We start from the raw sequence: 18,699 nt of genomic DNA, 5'->3' as shown, positions 1-18,699 counted from the left end.
TCTCACGTACCACACACCAACAATGCTTTGTAACCGCTCACCTTGTCCCACTCCTGTTCGGATGTCACGTGTTTATCCAAAAACTCCGCCATCCCAAATCCCATTTTCCGGCAAATGTCAACAATCACCGTTTGATATTTCTCAGCCAGATTTCTAAACTCGAGGGAGATCTGAAATAGAAATCACACAAAAAACAGAGAAAATATGAAACATGTAGGTACATTGGGAACCAACATGGTTACCTATAGATTGTAAAACAAAGCAATAGTGGAACCCATTAAGGCTCCCAAATGATTCATCTATAAGCCTAACATCTAGGTTATGCTAGTCTATATACTGAATAATAAACTCAGAAATTTTATATTTATTAAAATAGAAGGGTCTAAAAATGCCAAGATTTCTACACTCAAAAGAAAATTCAAAAATCTCACAACATGCTCATCTTTCCATTATATAATAAATAAGATGCCTCAATATAGAGTAGGCATAAACATAAGAATTTTAGGAAGAATGCCCCATTTTATTTTTAAAAAAAATTTTTTTTTCAACGTTTATTTATTTTTGGGATAGAGACAGAGCATGAACGGGGGAGGGGCAGAGAGAGAGGGAGACACAGAATCGGAAACAGGCTTCAGGCTCTGAGCCATCAGCCCAGAGCCCGACGCGGGGCTCGAACTCACGGACCGCGAGATCGTGACCTGGCTGAAGTCAGACGCTTAACCGACTGCGCCACCCAGGCGCCCCAAGAATGCCCCATTTTAGACAAACCTCATGGGATGGGAGACTCATTCCTGCAAACATGTATCAAGCACTTCCCCCACAACAAGCATTGTTCTAGGCAATGGGGATACACAGCCTTGGAAAGGACCAGAAACTCCTGCCCCTGTACAGTTTACTGAGGAGATCAGCCAACCATTATCTATCATCAATTCCCAAATTTCTATCTTGAAGTTATAGTGTCTCCCCTCTGGAAGGCTATACATTTTAATTCCTCAAACAACTCAATTTACCCCAACCTGAGGCATGCTACCCAACATTTTTTTCCATAGCCCAAACTCTAATGTAGAAATCATACTGATATTTTTTAAATTCACTGCTATTATACAAACGTCCTAAGTTCAAAGAAGTGTTTATAGGTGATCAAAACACAATATGGAAACACCATGAAACTTCATAAAATGCTACAAAATATTAATAGAGGCAACACACAATACTGAAAACAGTTAACAGACTTTATTAATCATCAGAAGTATGAGAATGACTTGGTCTGTGTTTGCAGAAATGTTAGAAAAACTTGTTCAAGAAACACCTATACGTAAGGACCTGAGGAAAAACCAGCTGGTGGCACAGCACGGGATTCAGAGGCCTAAGATATTTTACCATTACTCTGAATAACATAAACTGTTAAACCCCATAAGTCCGGGGTGCCTGGGTGGCTCAGTCGGTTGAGCTCAGGTCATCATCTCTCGGTTTGTGAGTTCAAGCCCCACATCAGGCTCGCCACTGTCAGTGCAAAAAAACCTCCCTCTCCCCCCAAAAATAAAAACTGAAATTAAAAACAATCCCAAAAGTCCACAAAATCAATCTAATCTTTCCAGAACACTGTTCTTTCCAGAACAGCTGGAAGACAAAGCCAAAAAGTCATTTCTATTACGGACTGAAACAAATGAGCAACTCTATCAAAGGGCATCTGAATCCCTGAATCTCCTTAGGACCCCATTCTTTCAACAGATCCTTGACTAGGTCATTCTGTTTATGAGAACAAAGACCAGTGAGGTGAGGAAAGAGGAAGGGCTTAGATTCTTAAAATCAAGCACACCAAAAGAAACACTTCACTGCTGACTGTGAACCATCCCCTTCAACAACTTTTTGGGATTTATCATTATCTAATTATAGAATTCAAAAAATGAAAACAAAAATATCTAGGAGGGCGCATGGGTGGCTCAGTGGGTTAAGGGTACAACTTCAGCTCAGGTCATGATCGCACAGTTCATGAGTTCAAGCCCCGCTTTCTGGCTCTGTGCTGACAGCTCAGAGCCTGGAGCCTGCTCCGGATTCTGTGTCTCCCTCTCTGTCTCTGCCCCTCCCCTGCTCATGCGTGGTCTGTCTGTCTGTCTGTCTGTCTCTCTCTCTGTCTCTCTCTGTCTCTCTCTCTCTCAAAAATAAACAAACATTAACGACAACAAAAAAAAGGGTGATAGTGAAGAGCCCTATGTTTTCCCAGACACCTGAGGGAGGGAGAGCACTGAGGGGCTCCTCTGTGCTTGGCACCCAGTTTCACATACTCTCTAGGAGCAACAGCAAGCTCTGTTGAGTGAAATGAGCCACAAGGACAGTTTTTGTTTAAATATTTATTCATTTCTGGGAGAGCACAAGTGGGGGAGGGGCAGAGAGGCGGTCAGAAGATTTGAAGCAGGCTCTGCGCTGACAGCACAGAGCTTGAGACGGGGCTCGAACTCATGAACTGTGAGATCATGACCTGAGATGAATTCAGACACTCACCCAAATGAGCCACCCAGGCGCCCTGAGCCATGAGGACTTTTTACTGTCCCTCCAGGTAACTGTGTTTCACAACTACAGATTTCTAGGTCCTTGAGTCACACTCAAGGATAGCATGGTGAATCTGCTCGTATAATGGAGAAAGGCCAAACACCAAAGTAGGGGTCAAGGGTAGCAAGACATTTCCATTAACCTATACTAAAAATTCCCTGTAAATTTCAGGACCTTATGATCAAAACACCGGGTAATTCTACCTTCGCTTATTTGCCAAGTCCTGTTTTTGACAAATTTTTAAACAGGCAGTAAATGGGGCGCCTGGTGGCTCAGTCGGTTTAGCGTCTGACTTCAGCTCAGGTCAGGATCTCACGGATCATTGAGTTTGAGCCCCACATCGGGCTCTCCGCTGTCAGCCCAGAACCTGCTTCGGATCCTCTGTCTCCCTCTCTCGGCCCCTCCCCTGCTTGCATGTTTTCTCTCTCTCTCAAAAATAAAATAAATATTAAAATATATAATAAAAAAATAAAAGGGCAGTGAAATATGCCAGTGATTAAATATTAAAACTACATTAACACAAAATCATACAAATAGTAAATCACTAATGAAATATACTTTGTAACTAATTCACAGCTCGATAAATATTATTATTGCTATTATCATTTAAAAATAACCCCATGTTATCTTGAAGACTGCTAGTTTCCACTAGTACCAGATGAAAAAGATATCTCATCCATAATGTACAATGAGAGTTCTAGAAAGCCTGACTTTCAAGTATTGACCACTAAAGCATAAAATACCAGGTTCAATCTCAAGGCACACACATTGAGGAAGTGTGCACTTAGACAGAACTCTCTGTCTAGGCTTATGCCTAAAATCCACACGGCCTGGGATGAAAGTTATCTTAAAATTATCAGTCGCTTGTTAAACGAGTAACTTGTGAAACAGTACGTTCTGTTCTCCTGCCTTGACAGAGATACCTCCACAACAGCCTGAAGGCCTCAAGTGTGAATTTACAATTCCCTCAGGACTTGGTTCTGAAATGCAGCAAGGCAGACCGCTGATCCCACCCCCACGCTGCACCCACTCTGTCCAGCACGAGGAGGCCTAGGGGTGCGGTGGCTCAGGGAATTGAGGGTAGGGAATTCCAGACACTCAGAGCATAGTCTAGAAGGGGAGCTGCATCAGTTCTTGGCACCCCCCCCCCACCCCTTTGAAGAGGAGCCCCCCTTTTGCCTCAGAGTAGGGCCCTCCTTGCTTCAGTCTAAGAGCAGTACTGTGAGGGGCACCTGGGTGCCTCAGTCGGTTAAGCATCCGACTTTGGCTCGGGTCATGATCCCACAGTTTGTGAGTTTGAGCCCCGCATCCGGCTCTCTGCTATCAACTTGGAGCCCGCTTGAGATCCTCTGTCTCCCTCTCTCTCTACCCCTCCCCCACACCCTCTCTCTCAAAAGTAAACAATAAAACATAAAAAAAGAAATGGCTGTGTGCCATGTCTAAGAAAGAGCAGTACTGTGTGAGTGAGGCCAAGTTATCTATTCTGCCTTTAGGCCCTTGCCCAAAACTGACTGTCCGCCTAACCAGACGGCTTTACCTTTCAAATTGTGCATCTTATTTCAAGGAGATGGTGGGAGAGATCAGCATGTGCACAAACCTTTCCTTAAGAAAGTAAGGCACCATGAATTTCCATATATTTCTATCTCAATCGAACAAAAGGCTGAAAGGACCTCCAATTCAAAATTACACTCTCACAGGGCGCCTGGGCGGCTGAGTCGGTTAAGCGTCTGACTCTTGGTTTCAGCTTAGGTCACGATCTCATGGTTCATGAGTTCGAGTCCCGCATCAGGCTCTAGGCTGACAGCACAGAGCTTGCTTGGGATTCTCTCTCTCTGCCCCTCCCCTGTTCACTCCCTCTCTTTCTCTCAAAATAAATAAACCTAAAAAAAATTAAAAAACAAAACAAAACACAGTTACACTCTCACAAAACACCTAGCTCCCATAGATTTCACATTCATAAGGATATAAAGGGTTAACAACAGCAAAATAATGATGCCTGGCCTGTACTCTCTGCTCCCTTCTCCTCTTCCAGGGCTAGTCTCTGCTTTCAGGACAGTAGTGCCTGTCAGCTCTCACTCTACTCCCCAACACAGGAAAAGATAGATTTAATGCTGCAATTTTCTTGAACAAACTGTCGTTTTTTTCCATTGCAATGCATTTATAAATACATGCATTGCAATGTATTTATAAAGGAGAAGATTTTGGTTTTCTAAGCATATTCGAATTATGTAAACATTTATCAGCTCTACCCCCCCAAAATTATTCTAGCATTCACACATTTTCATATCTATTTTTGCTGAGTGGATAGGGGCACCTTGATTTTTAAAATACCTATGACATTTTCCCATGACTAGAAATTATTTGTTATGAATTTACTCAAGTCAAAAGTAGTTTGGAAGGTTTTTTTGGTTTTGGAGGCTCTAGCTAGAATATCACTTTTTAAAGTGAGAATACACATCAATAATAAAGGCTCTGGGAGCAGGGCGCCTGGGTGGTTCAGTTGGTTAAGCATCTGACTTCGGCTCAGGTCATGATCTCACAGTTTGTGGGTTCGAGCCCCACATCAGGTTCTGTGCTGACAGCTCGGGGCCTGGAGCCTGCTTCGGATTCTGTGTCTCCCTCTCTCTCTGCCCCTTCCCCGCTCGCACTCTCTCTTTCTCTCTCTTTCAAAAATAAACAAATAAATAAAGGCTCTGGGACTCTGTCTGCAGCACTTTCTCTGCATTAGTGGAGTGTCACAAGCTCATCAGCGAATGTCTGTGGATTTCCAGTCAGAGGAAACCCAAGTTCTGCTCATGTGAGAGGTATCCTGGGAGAGTCATATCACTGGTACCCTCTCTAGGCGAGAGCTCTAATTCCTCACCTAATTATGTGTCCCAGGTTCTTCTTCCTCTCTTGTATCATAGCAGTGCACTGGATCAGCTCCACCTAATAATTCCTCACAGACTTTTTCTTTTGGTTTGAATCATACCGTATTTTATTTTTGTCTTTGACAGTGAAGGTATGATCTCAGTACTCTGAAATAGCCCTTCCTCACCCAAGGAGTGTCTCCAACATTCTTCTGTAATGGGTGGACTCCTCACCTCCTCACTGGAATATAGACCTGTTTCAATGGCAACAGCCACGTGAGGACTATTCTTCCCCCCAGATTCTAGAAATTGTGCATAAAAAGAAGGGCTTCTTTGGGCTCTTAGAGAACATGAGACTTTGCTAAATCAAACCTTTATACATAAGATATGAAAGAAACACTTATTTGTGTGATAAGACATGCAAATTCCAGAAAAGACCTAATGACACGTGTAACATAAACTTGTCAATTTTCTAAAGCTCAAGAGTTTAATTATAACCCACTTTACTCCAACAGAATGGACTAAACACCTAGTATTTATAGAATACTTAGTATGCAGCAAGCAATCTTCTAAGTATTTTATGTTCATTTATTTATTTTATTTTAGAGAGGGAGCATGAGTGGGAGAGAGGGGCAGAGGGAGAGTGGGAGAGATAGACAGATAGAGAGAGACAATCTGAAGTAGGCTCCACCCTCAGCATGGAGCCCAATGCTGGGCTCTGTCTCATGACCTGGGATCATGACCTGAGCTGAAACCAAGAGGTGGACACTCAACCAACTGAGCCATCCGGGTGTCCCTAAGTACTTTATACATATGAACTTATCAATCCTGAGAGCTCTCAACTTTACAAATGAGGAAACCAAGGCACAGACAAAGGCCATAAGTGGCAGGGCATCATTGTGCTTGTCAGTCCTCACCCCAGCTGCTAAGAGCCTGCTCCCTACCCCATGGCGACTACCCGTCAAGAACAACATCAAGAACAACACATCCACACTACCAGGTTAAGGGTACCAGAAGCCTTCGGCTGTATTACATGGCAACGGGTTTTGTGAATGAGCCTGAGAATCCATCTGTTACCACACTGGATTTAGAATGTAACTTTCTGAAGAAGGAAATACTGGACTTCCGAGCAGCATACTGGTAACAATAATAGAAGCTAACACCATTCTAACCTGTGTTAAATCTTAGAAATCTCACAGCAATACTATGGGTAGGTAGGTATTATTATTATCTCTATAGATGAAGAAACTGACGTTTAGACAGGCTACATCACTAAGCACCGGTTACTAAGTGGAAGAGGTGGCAGTCTGGCTTCAGAGTCTTGGCTACCAGAGTTCTTACCCAGCACAGTATATGACACTGTCCTCAGACTGCTTATTTCACTGCTCTCTCCAGGTATGGGGGCTAGCCGCCAACTATATCATCAGTTATCAACACAACCATAGGCAGAAGACATTTGTAATTCCACTACCGTTGGGAAGTCCTCTAGCACTTGTCGATCCTTCTCCTTGCTCTCCATATACCGCCAGTCTGGTTCATAAAGGTAAGAGTGGAAGTTGTGCAACAGTGGGACCTTTTTTTCTACACTGATGGTCATGTCATCTTCCAGAGTGTCCAGAGCCCGGAGGACCAGATAAAATATGCATACCGCATGGCTGTAAAAAATGGAAGAACTATTAATGTAACAGATAAACATCCAAAGATATGTATTTTAAAATAATATGTCATGAATGCAAACCTCCTACAGCCTTACCTCTAAAGAACTCTGAAAGGAGAGCCAAACCCTTTTGTACTTAATGAGCCATCTCAGCTTTCTTTTCTTAGATGGGAGCAATGGACTTCAGTGGTTTATTTATAAAACACGAAATAAAAAACCTAGCAGCTGGATGTCACAACTACTCCCAGAATGAGTTACATTTAACTACTGTAGAACAACCATACAAAGATCAGCAAACCAAGTGTTTACATGGAGCAAATATTTTGTAGATTAAAATGTCAGAAGACGCTAAAACTTCTCGGTATAAATGCTATCATACACCAAGGCAATTGGTCTGGGTTCATGTATGCAGCCTGCACAGCAGCAACTTGGGAAGAATTAACCCCATATACTAGAATTGCAAAGCAGCATAAGGGAAGCCAAGAAAAAAAATGCATGACCTCCTCAGAGACAGGTTCCGCTGCCAGGACTAAAAAAAGTTAATAAACACCACCATCCACTCCCCCCGCCTTCCTCCCCGCTTCCCTGAAGCTGGGCCCACAGGGCAACTACTAGATGGCTAACTGCCTGGAAGGGCATTCTAAAGTAAATACATGGGTGTTCCAACGAGACATTGCCTTCACTCAGGTGGGGCATGAGTGGGGCACGTTCTAGCTGAGCCACAAACGGAGACTGCAATGATAGGGACTGTCAGAAAGTAGCTTCGAGTGGCTCAAAGTCCCCTGGAAAAGCCTTCTTGCCCCAAGCAAAAAGGAGCTGTCTGGCCACTCACCGCATTTCCCCATCCAGCGCCTCGATGACAGCTGCGAAACTGCGACTAGTCTGATTGAGATACTTGTAGCAAGTTTTCAAGCTGCTGCTGAGCGAATCCTGCGGGCAGAGAAGACACACGGCGGTGGGAGACGCGGCGGAGCAGGAGTGGGAATGGGGCAGGCGGCCGGCCACCGGCGGGCTCCGCAGCCTGCCGCAGACGCCCTCTGCGCGCGGCCAGTCCTTGGAGGGCCAGGCGGCGGGAGGCAAGGGGCAGCCGCGTGGCGGGGAGCCCGTGCCCGTACCCCGGGGCGCCGCGGCGGGGCTCAGCACCAAGGTCCGTTTGAATAGGGACATGGCCTTGGTGCCGCAGGCGGCTGCGGCCATGGAAATCGCAGGGCTGGCGTAGAATTTTTCCTCCATAGACCCGAGCCGATCCGGGAGGCGCGCCCCAGAGGGCGGGGCGGGCTCTCCCTCCACCCCACCAGGCCAGCACGGTAGGCCCAGCGGCTGCGCGCCTCCGCCCGCCCCGCCCACCCAGTCGGGGGGCCACCGCCCTCCTGAGGTCAGCCCCGCCCCCGCGGCCCCGCGTCGGGAGACCCCTCCACCACCCCCACCTTCCTCCCGGTCTTCCCCGAGGCCGCAGAACCCACTGATGGCTGGCGGAGCCCTGTCCATTCTGCCAAGCTGGCTTTTCCTCCTGATGACAGAACCTCTCCTTGACCAAACGTAAGTCGGGCTCTCTGAAGCTTACATTTCTGTGCTTGTGCCTATCCCGGCAATGCCCAAATTTAGCAATAATCCTGCTAACGATCACCTTGACCGTCCTGCAGGGCTCCTCATCTCTCATCATCCCAACGCCCTGGCCTGCCTCCAGCAAGAATTCCTTTAGGTTAGATCCTTTAGCTAGAATGCCCCTCACCCCAGATGTTTCATCTCAGTCATTTTCCATCCACCGACCCCTTCACTCTGCTCCTTGGCTAGAAATCCCCACTCTTCCTTGTCGTATTCGAAATTGAGCCCAAGTCTACACTGGGGTGTCTTTTCCCCTTTAGTTTTTCTGAATAAAACCTGTTTCTCGCACTTTACTGTCCACCTCTGGCTTTTAACACCTGTTGAACGTCTTCTATCCCCTGGAAAGCTAGCTGTTACTTTTAATATTTCTAATCCTCTTTCTCTTTCAAACTAGTGAGCTGTAATGAGCTGCTTCCTGAACTTTACTCTTCCCTAAGGAAAACGAGAATCATTTTTCTAGGGAAAAAAAAAAAAGCCATGTTTTCAATTCAAGCACATCTCAAAGAATTGCTGACTGTGTGTGTATGTGTGTGTTTTACAGACTTTAATTTTAGAGCTATTTTACGTTCACAAGAGAATTCAGTGTGAAGTACAGAGTTTCCATATACTTACTCTCCCCCCAACCCCAGTCTCCTCACTGTCTTTGTAAGAGAAGGAAACATGTGAAGTATCAAACAGGACAGTGGTTAAAAATATACATATGGCATATCACTAGTTGGATACACCACTTTGGAATGTTAACAATGAACCCTGAACCCCAGTGGACCCATGTCCTTTTCATATGTGTATATTAACTAAATTTCCCATCATGGATGCATATCATACTGTCAAGAGAGTTAACCTTTAAAAAAAATATCATATACTCATGAGAATTTCATTTCAGTTCAATTAAAAAAATGTTCAATTAAAAAAATTATTAGTAAAGGGGTGCCTGGGTGGCTCAATTGGTTAGGCCTCTGACTTTGGCTCAGGTGGTTTGTGGTTTGAGCCCTGTGTGGGGCTCTGGGCTGATGGCTCAGAGCCTGGAGCCTGCTTTGGATTCTGTGTCTCCCTCTCTCTATGCCCCTCCCCTGCTCACGCTCTCTCTCTCTTTCTCTCAAAAATAAATAAACCTTTTAAAAAACTTTAATTATTAATAAAAATTAATATTTACTCAGTACTGTATATTAGTAAAATCATTTAGTGCAGTGTCTGGCATATAAAAATACTCAGTGAAGGTTTGATGAATAAATGAATACATTCAGAGTATTTAAAAACCATTCACCAACTCCTTCCCTCTCAAGTGTGGAGAGGCAAGGCTTCACAATGAAACAAAAGAAACAGAACAACAGCTATTCCTGACCTCCATGGCAAGCTCTCCACATGAACTGTTGTTACCAGGCCACAATGATGCCTTTCTCCGCACTGCCAAATGTTTTAATCCTCAGCTATACCTAATGGCTTTGGGGCTGATTTCTAACCATGAGTTCCATTAAAAAGCTGGACAGCAGCAACCTTAAAGAATACTACCCCTCCTTACCAACACCTCCTCCACTCTTAAAACAAAGTCAATAACTCCCTTCCCTATCTCCTTCCATCATTCTTTCTCGGTCACCTATTTGTTTCAGTTCCTCGCTCTGAACAGTAAGTTCTTCAAATTATCCAGAAGATATAGGAAGCTCTAACTACTAAACACTGGAAAAAACTCTGCTCACTACAAAAATTTCCACTGCTTGATTCGCATGAGTTGGCAGGCAGGGGAGGGTGGAAAAAAAGTCTAGGGCTAACTGCTGCCTGTCCCTAGAGCCTCCTGACATTATCCATTGCTGTCTGAGATGAAGTACACTCCAGAGAACTCTCAAGTAAGAGAAAACAGGGATGAAGGGCATTTGGAGGAAGAGTGTGCAGTGGCCAGAAGTGCAAGACTGAGCTTCCAGGACTGGGGCTCCAGCCTCAAGTTCCACAAGCTACCAACCCTTCTGACAGCTTTCCTTAAGACTTTAACACAGATCGCTCAGAATAGGGAGAAACCCTATACACGGAGCCAAATTTATGTAACAATAAGATTAATAACTACCATATGTTGGGCAGATACTGCATGCTAAGCACAATACAGACATTACCTTTTACCCATACAAAACGCTTTAAGGAAGATATTACAGACCTACACCCACCTACATCGAATCTTCATGGCCGGATGCGTGCAGAATTCAGAATTTTTAGTGTTGTAGAAAGCAGGCAATAAGAGGCACATACAGCCTCAGTTGTTATGGAGTAACGTCCCATAATTAATTGTTAATATTTCTTCTGCACAGCAGTGTGAATATATTAAGCCAGGATCATTTTGATTCAGGGCAGGTTTGCTGCCAAATGATTTTGGGCCACATTTATGAAAACGCTCTTCATTTTCAGATCATTTGCCAGTTGGGAAATTGTGGCCAAGGGCCTGTGATCAATATTTCTACTTTATAGATGAAGAAACTGCTGCCTGGAGCTTAAGTTACCAAAAGTTATTCAGCTAAGAGTCAGGATTTAGACTTGATAGAAGCCAGAAATGCATCATTATGAAACATCTGTTTTTTCCACTATGTGCCCCTCTAAGTGATGTCATACAACTTGCAGGTGGCAGCAAGTCCCTATTTACTGAAACGCTCCTAAAAATTCAGTATAAATTAAGTTTACTGAACCCTGAATCCTACAGCCAAATCCTTTTGTGACAGAAATAGTCAGCCATCAATATCTATGAAGTGTACATTTCCCCCCAGTTTCTTTGTTAATTAAGAGAGAAACTAAGATCATGTTAAGCTAAGGAAAACGTATGGTCCTATGTTTCCTCTATTTAACTATTTTCTTTTTTAATGGCTCTTTGGGCTTAAAAAGGACTCAGAAAAGCTGCAGGCAACAAAACAAATAATATTATACTGTACTGTTCATCAAATCTTGGAGCTAGAAGAGTCTCACTTAAAAAGACAATCAAGAGATTATAGCGTGGAAGGTCTTTCTCCTACCTCCTTACCACTTCTCTTTCTAGGAATAACCAAGGCTACCATTTTCTCCAACACTCTTATTTTATAGAGGAGACTTGAGAATGAGAGAAGTCAAGTCTCTAGACTCTGGGGTAAGGGGTGCTAACCCCTACATTGTAGAAAATCTGCATATAACTTTTGATTCCCCAAAACCTTAACTACTATTAACCTACTGATGACCAAAAGCCTTACAGATAGCATGAAGTCAGTTAACAAATAATTTCGTATGTCATATGTGTAAGTTTGAGAAAAGAAAATGTTATTAAGAAAATCCTACGGTGGGGGGGACACCTGAGTGGCTCAGTTGGTTAAGCATTGAACTTCAGCTCAGGTCATGACCTCAGTGTGTGAGTTCGAGCCCCACAGTGGACTCTCTGCTGTCAGCACAGCAGAGCCTATTTGAGATCCTGTCCCCCTCTCTGCCCCTCCTCCACTAGCGCTATCTCTCTCTCTCTCTCTCAAAAATAAACAAACTTAATGGGGCGCCTGGGTGGCTCAGTCGGTTAAGTGTCCGACATCAGCTCAGGTCATGATCTCATGGTTTGTGAGTTCGAGCCCAGCTTTGGCCTCTGTGCTGACAGCTCGGAGCCTGGAGCCTGCTTCGGATTCTGTGTCTCTCCATCTTTTGGCCCCTCCCCTGCTCATGCTCTGTGTCTCTCTGTCTCTCAATAATAAATACACGTGTAAAATAAATAAATAAATAAACAAAGGAAATCATAAGAGAAAATACATTTGTAGTACTGTACTGCATTTATCAAAAAAATCCACGTATAAGTAAATCTGTGCAGTTCAAACTCATGTAGTTCAAGGGTGAACTGTATTTGCTTTTTTCCATTCTCTCTCTCTTCCTCTAGCATGTAAGTAAGGCTCATAAAAGCAAGGTCTTCACCTATCTTGTTTGCTGTTATATCTCCAGCACCTAAAATGATATCTGACATGCAATTGGTGGTCACATATTTGGGAAGGAAGAGAGGAAGGGAGAGAGGGTGAGAGGGAAGGAGAGAGGGAGAGAGGGAGAGAGAGAGGGACAGAAGGAGAGGGGGGAAAGGAAAGGAAAGGAAAGGAAAGGAAAGGAAAGGAAAGGAAAGGAAAGGAAAGGAAAGGAAAGGAAAGGAAGCTAATCTACATCAGATTAAGAAGGGAAGAAAGGAACTAGGAATTATAGAGTATCTGGGACGTGCCAGGAGTGACAGTGGTGGGATCTAATCAGCTATCTGAGGCCAGTCAAACCTAAGCTCTTCATCGAGGGCAAACTAGAAGCATGGACGTTTTCAGACTAGCCTGAGTTGGCATCCTGGATGCCAGGATGACTTCTTGCAAGCCAGGTGACTTTGAATTTATCCGATTGCTTTATGCCACTGTTTCCTAATCTGTAAAATAGCAGTAATAATAATACTTCTCACTTTAGGGCTGTTGTCAAGATTGACTAAGTGTGATGAGTTACAAACTGGCCACAGGAGTTTATGGCTCTTTCCATCAGGGGATACAGTTTTCCTCCACATCCTTGAACCTGGGTTCCCTTGTGACTATTTTTGGTCAATAAAACAGTAGCAAATGTGATTCCAACAGAGGCTTGAAAACTCCAGCTGCCATGCGGAAGCCAAGGGCTAGCCTGCTGGATGATGAGACACATATGGCCCGGTCTCCCCTTAACATTGCAGCCTGCTAACCACCAGATGGCCCAGCCATAAGCCAGCCGGCCAGCTGAGCAAGCCCAGAAGAAATCAACCAAACTGGCCCGGACTAGTAGAACTCCCGAGCTCTCCCAGATGACTATGAACTAAAGTTGTTGACATTTTGAGTCACTGAGTTTTTTTGTAAATTGTGGTAAAATATACATAAAGTTTATCACCTTAACCATTTTTAAGTGTTCAGTTCAGCAGTGTTAAATACATTCACATTGGTGTGTAACCAGTCTCCAGAATTAAGTCCCTCAGTTTTGGAATGGTTTGTTACTCAGCAAAAGCTAACCTAATACACTGAGATAACAGACTTGAAGAGCTCAGCGTAGTGCCTGGCAAACATAAGAACACAATAAATGATGTCCATTGCTATTATTAGGTAATTATTATTATTATTAATTTGATTATTCTAACTCACAATATAATTTCTTCCCAATCCCACCCACGTGTTGAATTTGTGTTCCAAAAATGTTGCTTTCATTGTGTCATAGTTCTGCTCTTAACCATCACCTGCTTTACTGATCACAGCTCAGCTTTTGGACTCCCACATGCACTTAATGAATTTTATACTTCTAGCTTTCACTCTTTCATTTCAGCCAAGTTGGTTTCCTCATCATCCCACACACATCATGCTTAGTCCTATATAACCTGGCTCATGGTAGCTTTTACTGAAGATCCTCCCCACTAAACTAAATCTTTTTTTTTTTAATTTTTTTTTTTTAACATTTATTTATTTTTGAGACAGAGAGAGAGACAGAGCATGAACGGGGGAGGGTCAGAGAGAGAGGGAGACACAGAATCTGAAACAGTCTCCAGGCTCTGAGCGGTCAGCACACAGCCTGACGCGGGGCTCGAACTCACGGACCGTGAGATCATGACCTGAGCCGAAGTCGGACGCTTAACCGACTGAGCCACCCAGGCGCCCCCCCCACTAAACTAAATCTAACACTTTACAAAGTACTTTTCCTGTGTTTTCTGAAAACTTTTCCCTCTAAAACATTTCTAATTTCACTAAAATTTCCTGAAATCAAAATGTACTTAAGAATACTTGGCACTCCCTAGGCTATCTTACTTTTGTACACCTATTCTCCATTAGATTGTGAACACATCAGAGTGGGCATTTTCCACCCTGTGTCCATCACACTCAAGTGGGTCAATTTTAGCTGAATCTGGATAATCCTCTGTTTGAGGCGTCTCTGTGGTCCATCACCTGACTGATAAGCAGCATGGTGGGGTTTAGAGAATGAGCTCTGCAGTCAGACAGCCAGAGTCAAAGACAGGCTCCACCCCTGAATAACTACACCTCAGGCAATTAATTAACGTCTCTATGTCTCTGTTCTTCATCTATAAAACAGGAAAAATAACAGTACCTTCCTCATAAGATTACTGGAAGGTTTAAAAAATAGATGCAAGGAGGTGTATAAAATAATGCTTGGCACACACAAAGAGCTCAATAAACGTTAGCCATTATTATGAAACCCTTTATCTAAAAGGTAAAGATCTAGGTTTAAAAAGTGTTTCAGCACAGGGGCACCTGGGTGGCTCAGTCGGTTAAGCATCGGACTCCAGCTCAGGTCACGAGCCCTGTATTGGGTTCTCTGCTGTCAGCACAGAGCCCACTACAGATTCTGTGTCTCCCTCTCTCTCTGCTCCTCCACCACCTCTCAAAAATGAATAAATAAAACATATATATATGTATTTTTTTTTGAAGTGTTTCATCAGGGCATCAAGATGGAATAAAAGGTCTTGAACAAGTGCAATTAGGAATCTGACTGACCCCAATTCTAAGCCCACAGCATGATGAGACTGCCTAAAAAAGACAGTGAATGTGATAGGGAGGTAACATGGAGAAAAGGACTTTAGTTGTATATGGCCCTTTTATTTCTTAAGAAAAAAAAGATGAAGCAAATATAGCAAACACTTACTATACGATATAATTAATCTTGGAAATAGAAAATGGTTTGTTAGAGTTTTTTTCAGTATTTTTCTACTTGCTTGAAATATTTTATAATTAAAATACATTTTTTAAAGCGAAAGCAGTCTTCAACTATGTTACATAGAAATACTGCATCCATAAAGAAGGAATTTAAAGTTCTGAAATGCGCAGACCAACCCAAAAGAGTACTGTTCAACTTTGGACACTAGACTTTAAAGGGAGAGAGAACAGGCTGGTAAATGATCGGGAAAGAATAACATATAATGAATAACTAAAGGAAGAACATAGAATATTTGGCCTGGCTATCAGTATTCCTAAGAACAGGAGAGTTCTCTTAAAATATGTCAAGTGCTGGATTACAAACATGGATTAGACCCTGGTTCCAGGGGGAGAACAGAGTGAAAACAATCCCACTTACTGTACTAGAAGGTAGCACTTCCTAAAATCGAAAAATGTCTGGGGGGTGAAGTGGGCAAGTCTTCAGAGGCAGTTAACTACTTGTCACAGGTAGTGCCCAGGAGACTGTACAAACTGGTTTGTAAAGCAGTGACTATGCGTTTTGGGTCACAGATCCCTGGAAGGATAGGATAATAGTGGACACTGTTCTCTCAAAACACACAAATGTACACTAACATAAATGTTTGCAAATAATTTCAGGAAAGCTCCAAAAACTCTCAGTAAGAATCTCTAATTAAATACCTACTGAACAAGGCACAGGAGCATCCCTCAAAAAAGGACTCCCCTGTCCCACCCACAAGTGATTTTTCCCTTTTATAAATGTCCTTATGCATTTACTATATTCTGCCACATTTACTTAAGTTTATCTTGTTTAAAACGCTAGAGGTTTCTTGGGGGTAGTGTACCCACCTTTTATTCATTAATTCACCAAAGGTACGTCAAACAAGATTTCCACATCCAAATAGCTTAAAAATCCAGAATCAAATATAGAATCTTGGATCTGAAAGGGATCTGGGGACCACCATTCAAGACCGTGGGGCCGATATAAGGTAAGCAGTACTAGAGAAAATGGTTGAGGGAGTTTCATAGGTAACTTGTTATGGTGCTTTTCTAAATTTTCTGTGAACAGTCTTACAATGTCTTATTCACTTGACAAGATGGGGAGCATTTTGTGTGTCCTATTTGTCTGTGCATGACATCCTGCCACCGTGCACCCACCATAACATCTAGCACAAAACAGGTGTTTAAAAATGTCTGCTGAATGGTCACTAGGGGTGGCACTGACTTAAGCTAGACCCTGAAGGATGGCATGGATCCTGAGTTATGAAAAAAAATTTTCTGATGGGAAATTTAAAGTGTTTACTTAATAAAAGACACCAATTAAGAGTGCATTTAAGCAAAAGATAGTATGTGTGACGTTTCCATTGGCAAAAAGAATTTAAAACTTTTGATACAACCCACTAATTCGGTTGAATGTATTTATTCATCCACTAATCACTTAAGAGTAAGTTTCTTGTTGTAATAAATACCTTTGTAAGCATTCAGTTAACAAAGGATACAAGAATGAGGCAGATGAAATATAAATAAATAAAACCAAATCTGGCCTTCAAGCAACCAACAATGTTGCTAAACGACAGACATGCAGGTAACTAAAGAGCTTGGAAGAGTAAATATGTGTTAAAAAAAAAAAAAAAAAAAGAAGCACTGGAGAATAAGGGATTGATCAGACCCAAGGAAAGTGAGGGAAGCTTATAGAAGAAGTGATGTAACCGAAAACTGGAAGGATGAGCAAGGTTTCATTCCAGAAAAGGTACTGGGACAATATCTGCATAGCTTTTTACATTCACCAAATTCTCTCACAGGTCCTCCCCCACTTAATCTACCCACACAATCTCAATTTTGCAATCACCAGTTAAGACACAGATAACATCAATGCTCAAGGACAGAAGGAAAAGTGAAGAAAAACGACCTGGCAAGCAATGTCTTGAAAGAGCAGAAACATCAAGACAACCTGGGGTAGGGCTGGAGTGGGAAGAGGAGGCCTACCACCTGGGACCCATTTGGGGTTAGGAAAGCAGAGTTAGGCTGGGCCGGTGGGGCCGCCAGAAGGGGCGGGGGTCTGTCGCCCCGAGGGAAGAAGAGCGCCTGAGGCGTTTGGCACCCGCTCGCCGCACCCTCCGCCCAGGATTTTGGGCCTGGTCGGCCAGGCCCCAGGCCCGGCGCCGCGCGCAGCCGCCCCGCCCCAGCCAGGATGCAGGGATGCTCGGCCCACCTGGTCCATCTTGGGTATCACCTTCCGCCGGCCCCCCATCTGGAAGCGCAATAGGTTGTAGAACTCCTCGGGGCGCCCCAAGCACTTCACGAACTCCATTCTGGCGGCGGGCGGCGGGTCCCGGGGATCGGTGCTCACCTCCCGGTGTACCTCCGGTGGACACCCGCCCGCACACAGCAAAAGATTAAAGCCAAGAGGCGCGGCGGGTGGGGCGGGGCGTAGGCGGGCCCAGTTCATGATGCCACGCCCACATCCCGCCCATCTCAACGCGTCCCTGGCTCTCGCGCCGCTTCTCGTGGGCTCGCGGGGTGGACTGACGGTCTCTGATTGGCTAGAACCTCTCGCACCAGGCAGACGCCGGCCAATCGACGGTAGGATGAGTCTGGCGTGACGACCACACCCTCTAAGCTAATTGGAGATGAGAAAGGAACACCGAACGGGATTGGTGCTTCTATGGGGGCGGGCCTTTTCCCTCTCTCTAGGTGGAGCTTGGGGCTCGAGCACAGACGGAACCAAACCAGGGCGCTGCGGCGTAGGTGCAGTGGATTCTGGCTGAGGCGCGGGCTTTTGGTGAGAGCCAAGCAGAGAAGAGCCCAGCGGGCGACAGTCCGCTATGATTTCGTCAGTAATCCCTCCACCTGTTTATTCGTGTTTGTCCTGTCGGCTAGATTCAGTGCAGCGCTTTGAGCGCCGCCGCGCACCTCCTGTGCTGGATCCGCGCAAAGCAAAAGGCGAGTGGGCCCACCACCAAGGTGTAGGTGCTTACTGCAACACAGTAGAGCAAAAGCTTGGCAGAGTCATCCGCGTCCCTTGCAACCCCATGGAATCCCGGGCACCTGCCCCCAGCAGTAACACCCCTTCTTTGCCCGCTTCACAAAGCCTTTGACTTCTTTCTGGCTGATATCACTCACTCCGGGAAATTCAACAACAGGACCTCTTTTAAATAAGTGTTTTAGACCCCACTTTGTCCCCAAAATGAATCTAAAGCGTTTCTATAACCTCTGTTACAGGGATGTGGAAATTTGTATCTCCATCTGAGATCTCTCCAGTCCTAGAAACGACTTGCTACTGCACACTCCCACACCCAATCTATTTTAACACAGCAACCAGCAATCACTTTGAATTTAAGCCAGATGCAATCACTGCCTAAAACCCTGAAACCTCTTCCCTGTTTAGTAAAAGTCT

At 44.2% G+C, this 18,699-nt stretch overlaps 1 protein-coding gene across 2 annotated transcripts in view; it reads right to left on the bottom strand.

Moving 5' to 3' along the window:
- Window positions 1–17,709, bottom strand: part of FDFT1 (farnesyl-diphosphate farnesyltransferase 1) — a 39,937-nt gene extending 22,228 nt beyond the window's left edge. Inside the window, exons 1-4 of one of the 2 annotated variants that reach the window (XM_040469945.1) lie at window positions 17,515–17,709; window positions 7,889–7,986; window positions 6,871–7,054; window positions 42–170 (exon numbers count right to left, since the gene is read on the bottom strand). In XM_040469945.1, coding sequence (XP_040325879.1) covers window positions 42–170; window positions 6,871–7,054; window positions 7,889–7,986; window positions 17,515–17,613 — 510 coding nt within the window. In that variant the 5' untranslated portion in view covers window positions 17,614–17,709. Of the gene's footprint in view, window positions 1–41; window positions 171–6,870; window positions 7,055–7,888; window positions 8,321–17,514 lie in introns of those variants that run through there. The other variant, XM_040469936.1, reaches the window with a different exon arrangement.
- Between the last annotated feature and the right edge of the window lie 990 nt (window positions 17,710–18,699).

The sequence above is a fragment of the Herpailurus yagouaroundi genome, unplaced genomic scaffold (genome assembly GCF_014898765.1).
Source record: "Herpailurus yagouaroundi ecotype Mexico unplaced genomic scaffold, PumYag 28, whole genome shotgun sequence".
Lineage (NCBI taxonomy): Eukaryota > Metazoa > Chordata > Mammalia > Carnivora > Felidae > Herpailurus > Herpailurus yagouaroundi.
This window is presented reverse-complemented; position numbering and strand designations above follow the sequence as displayed.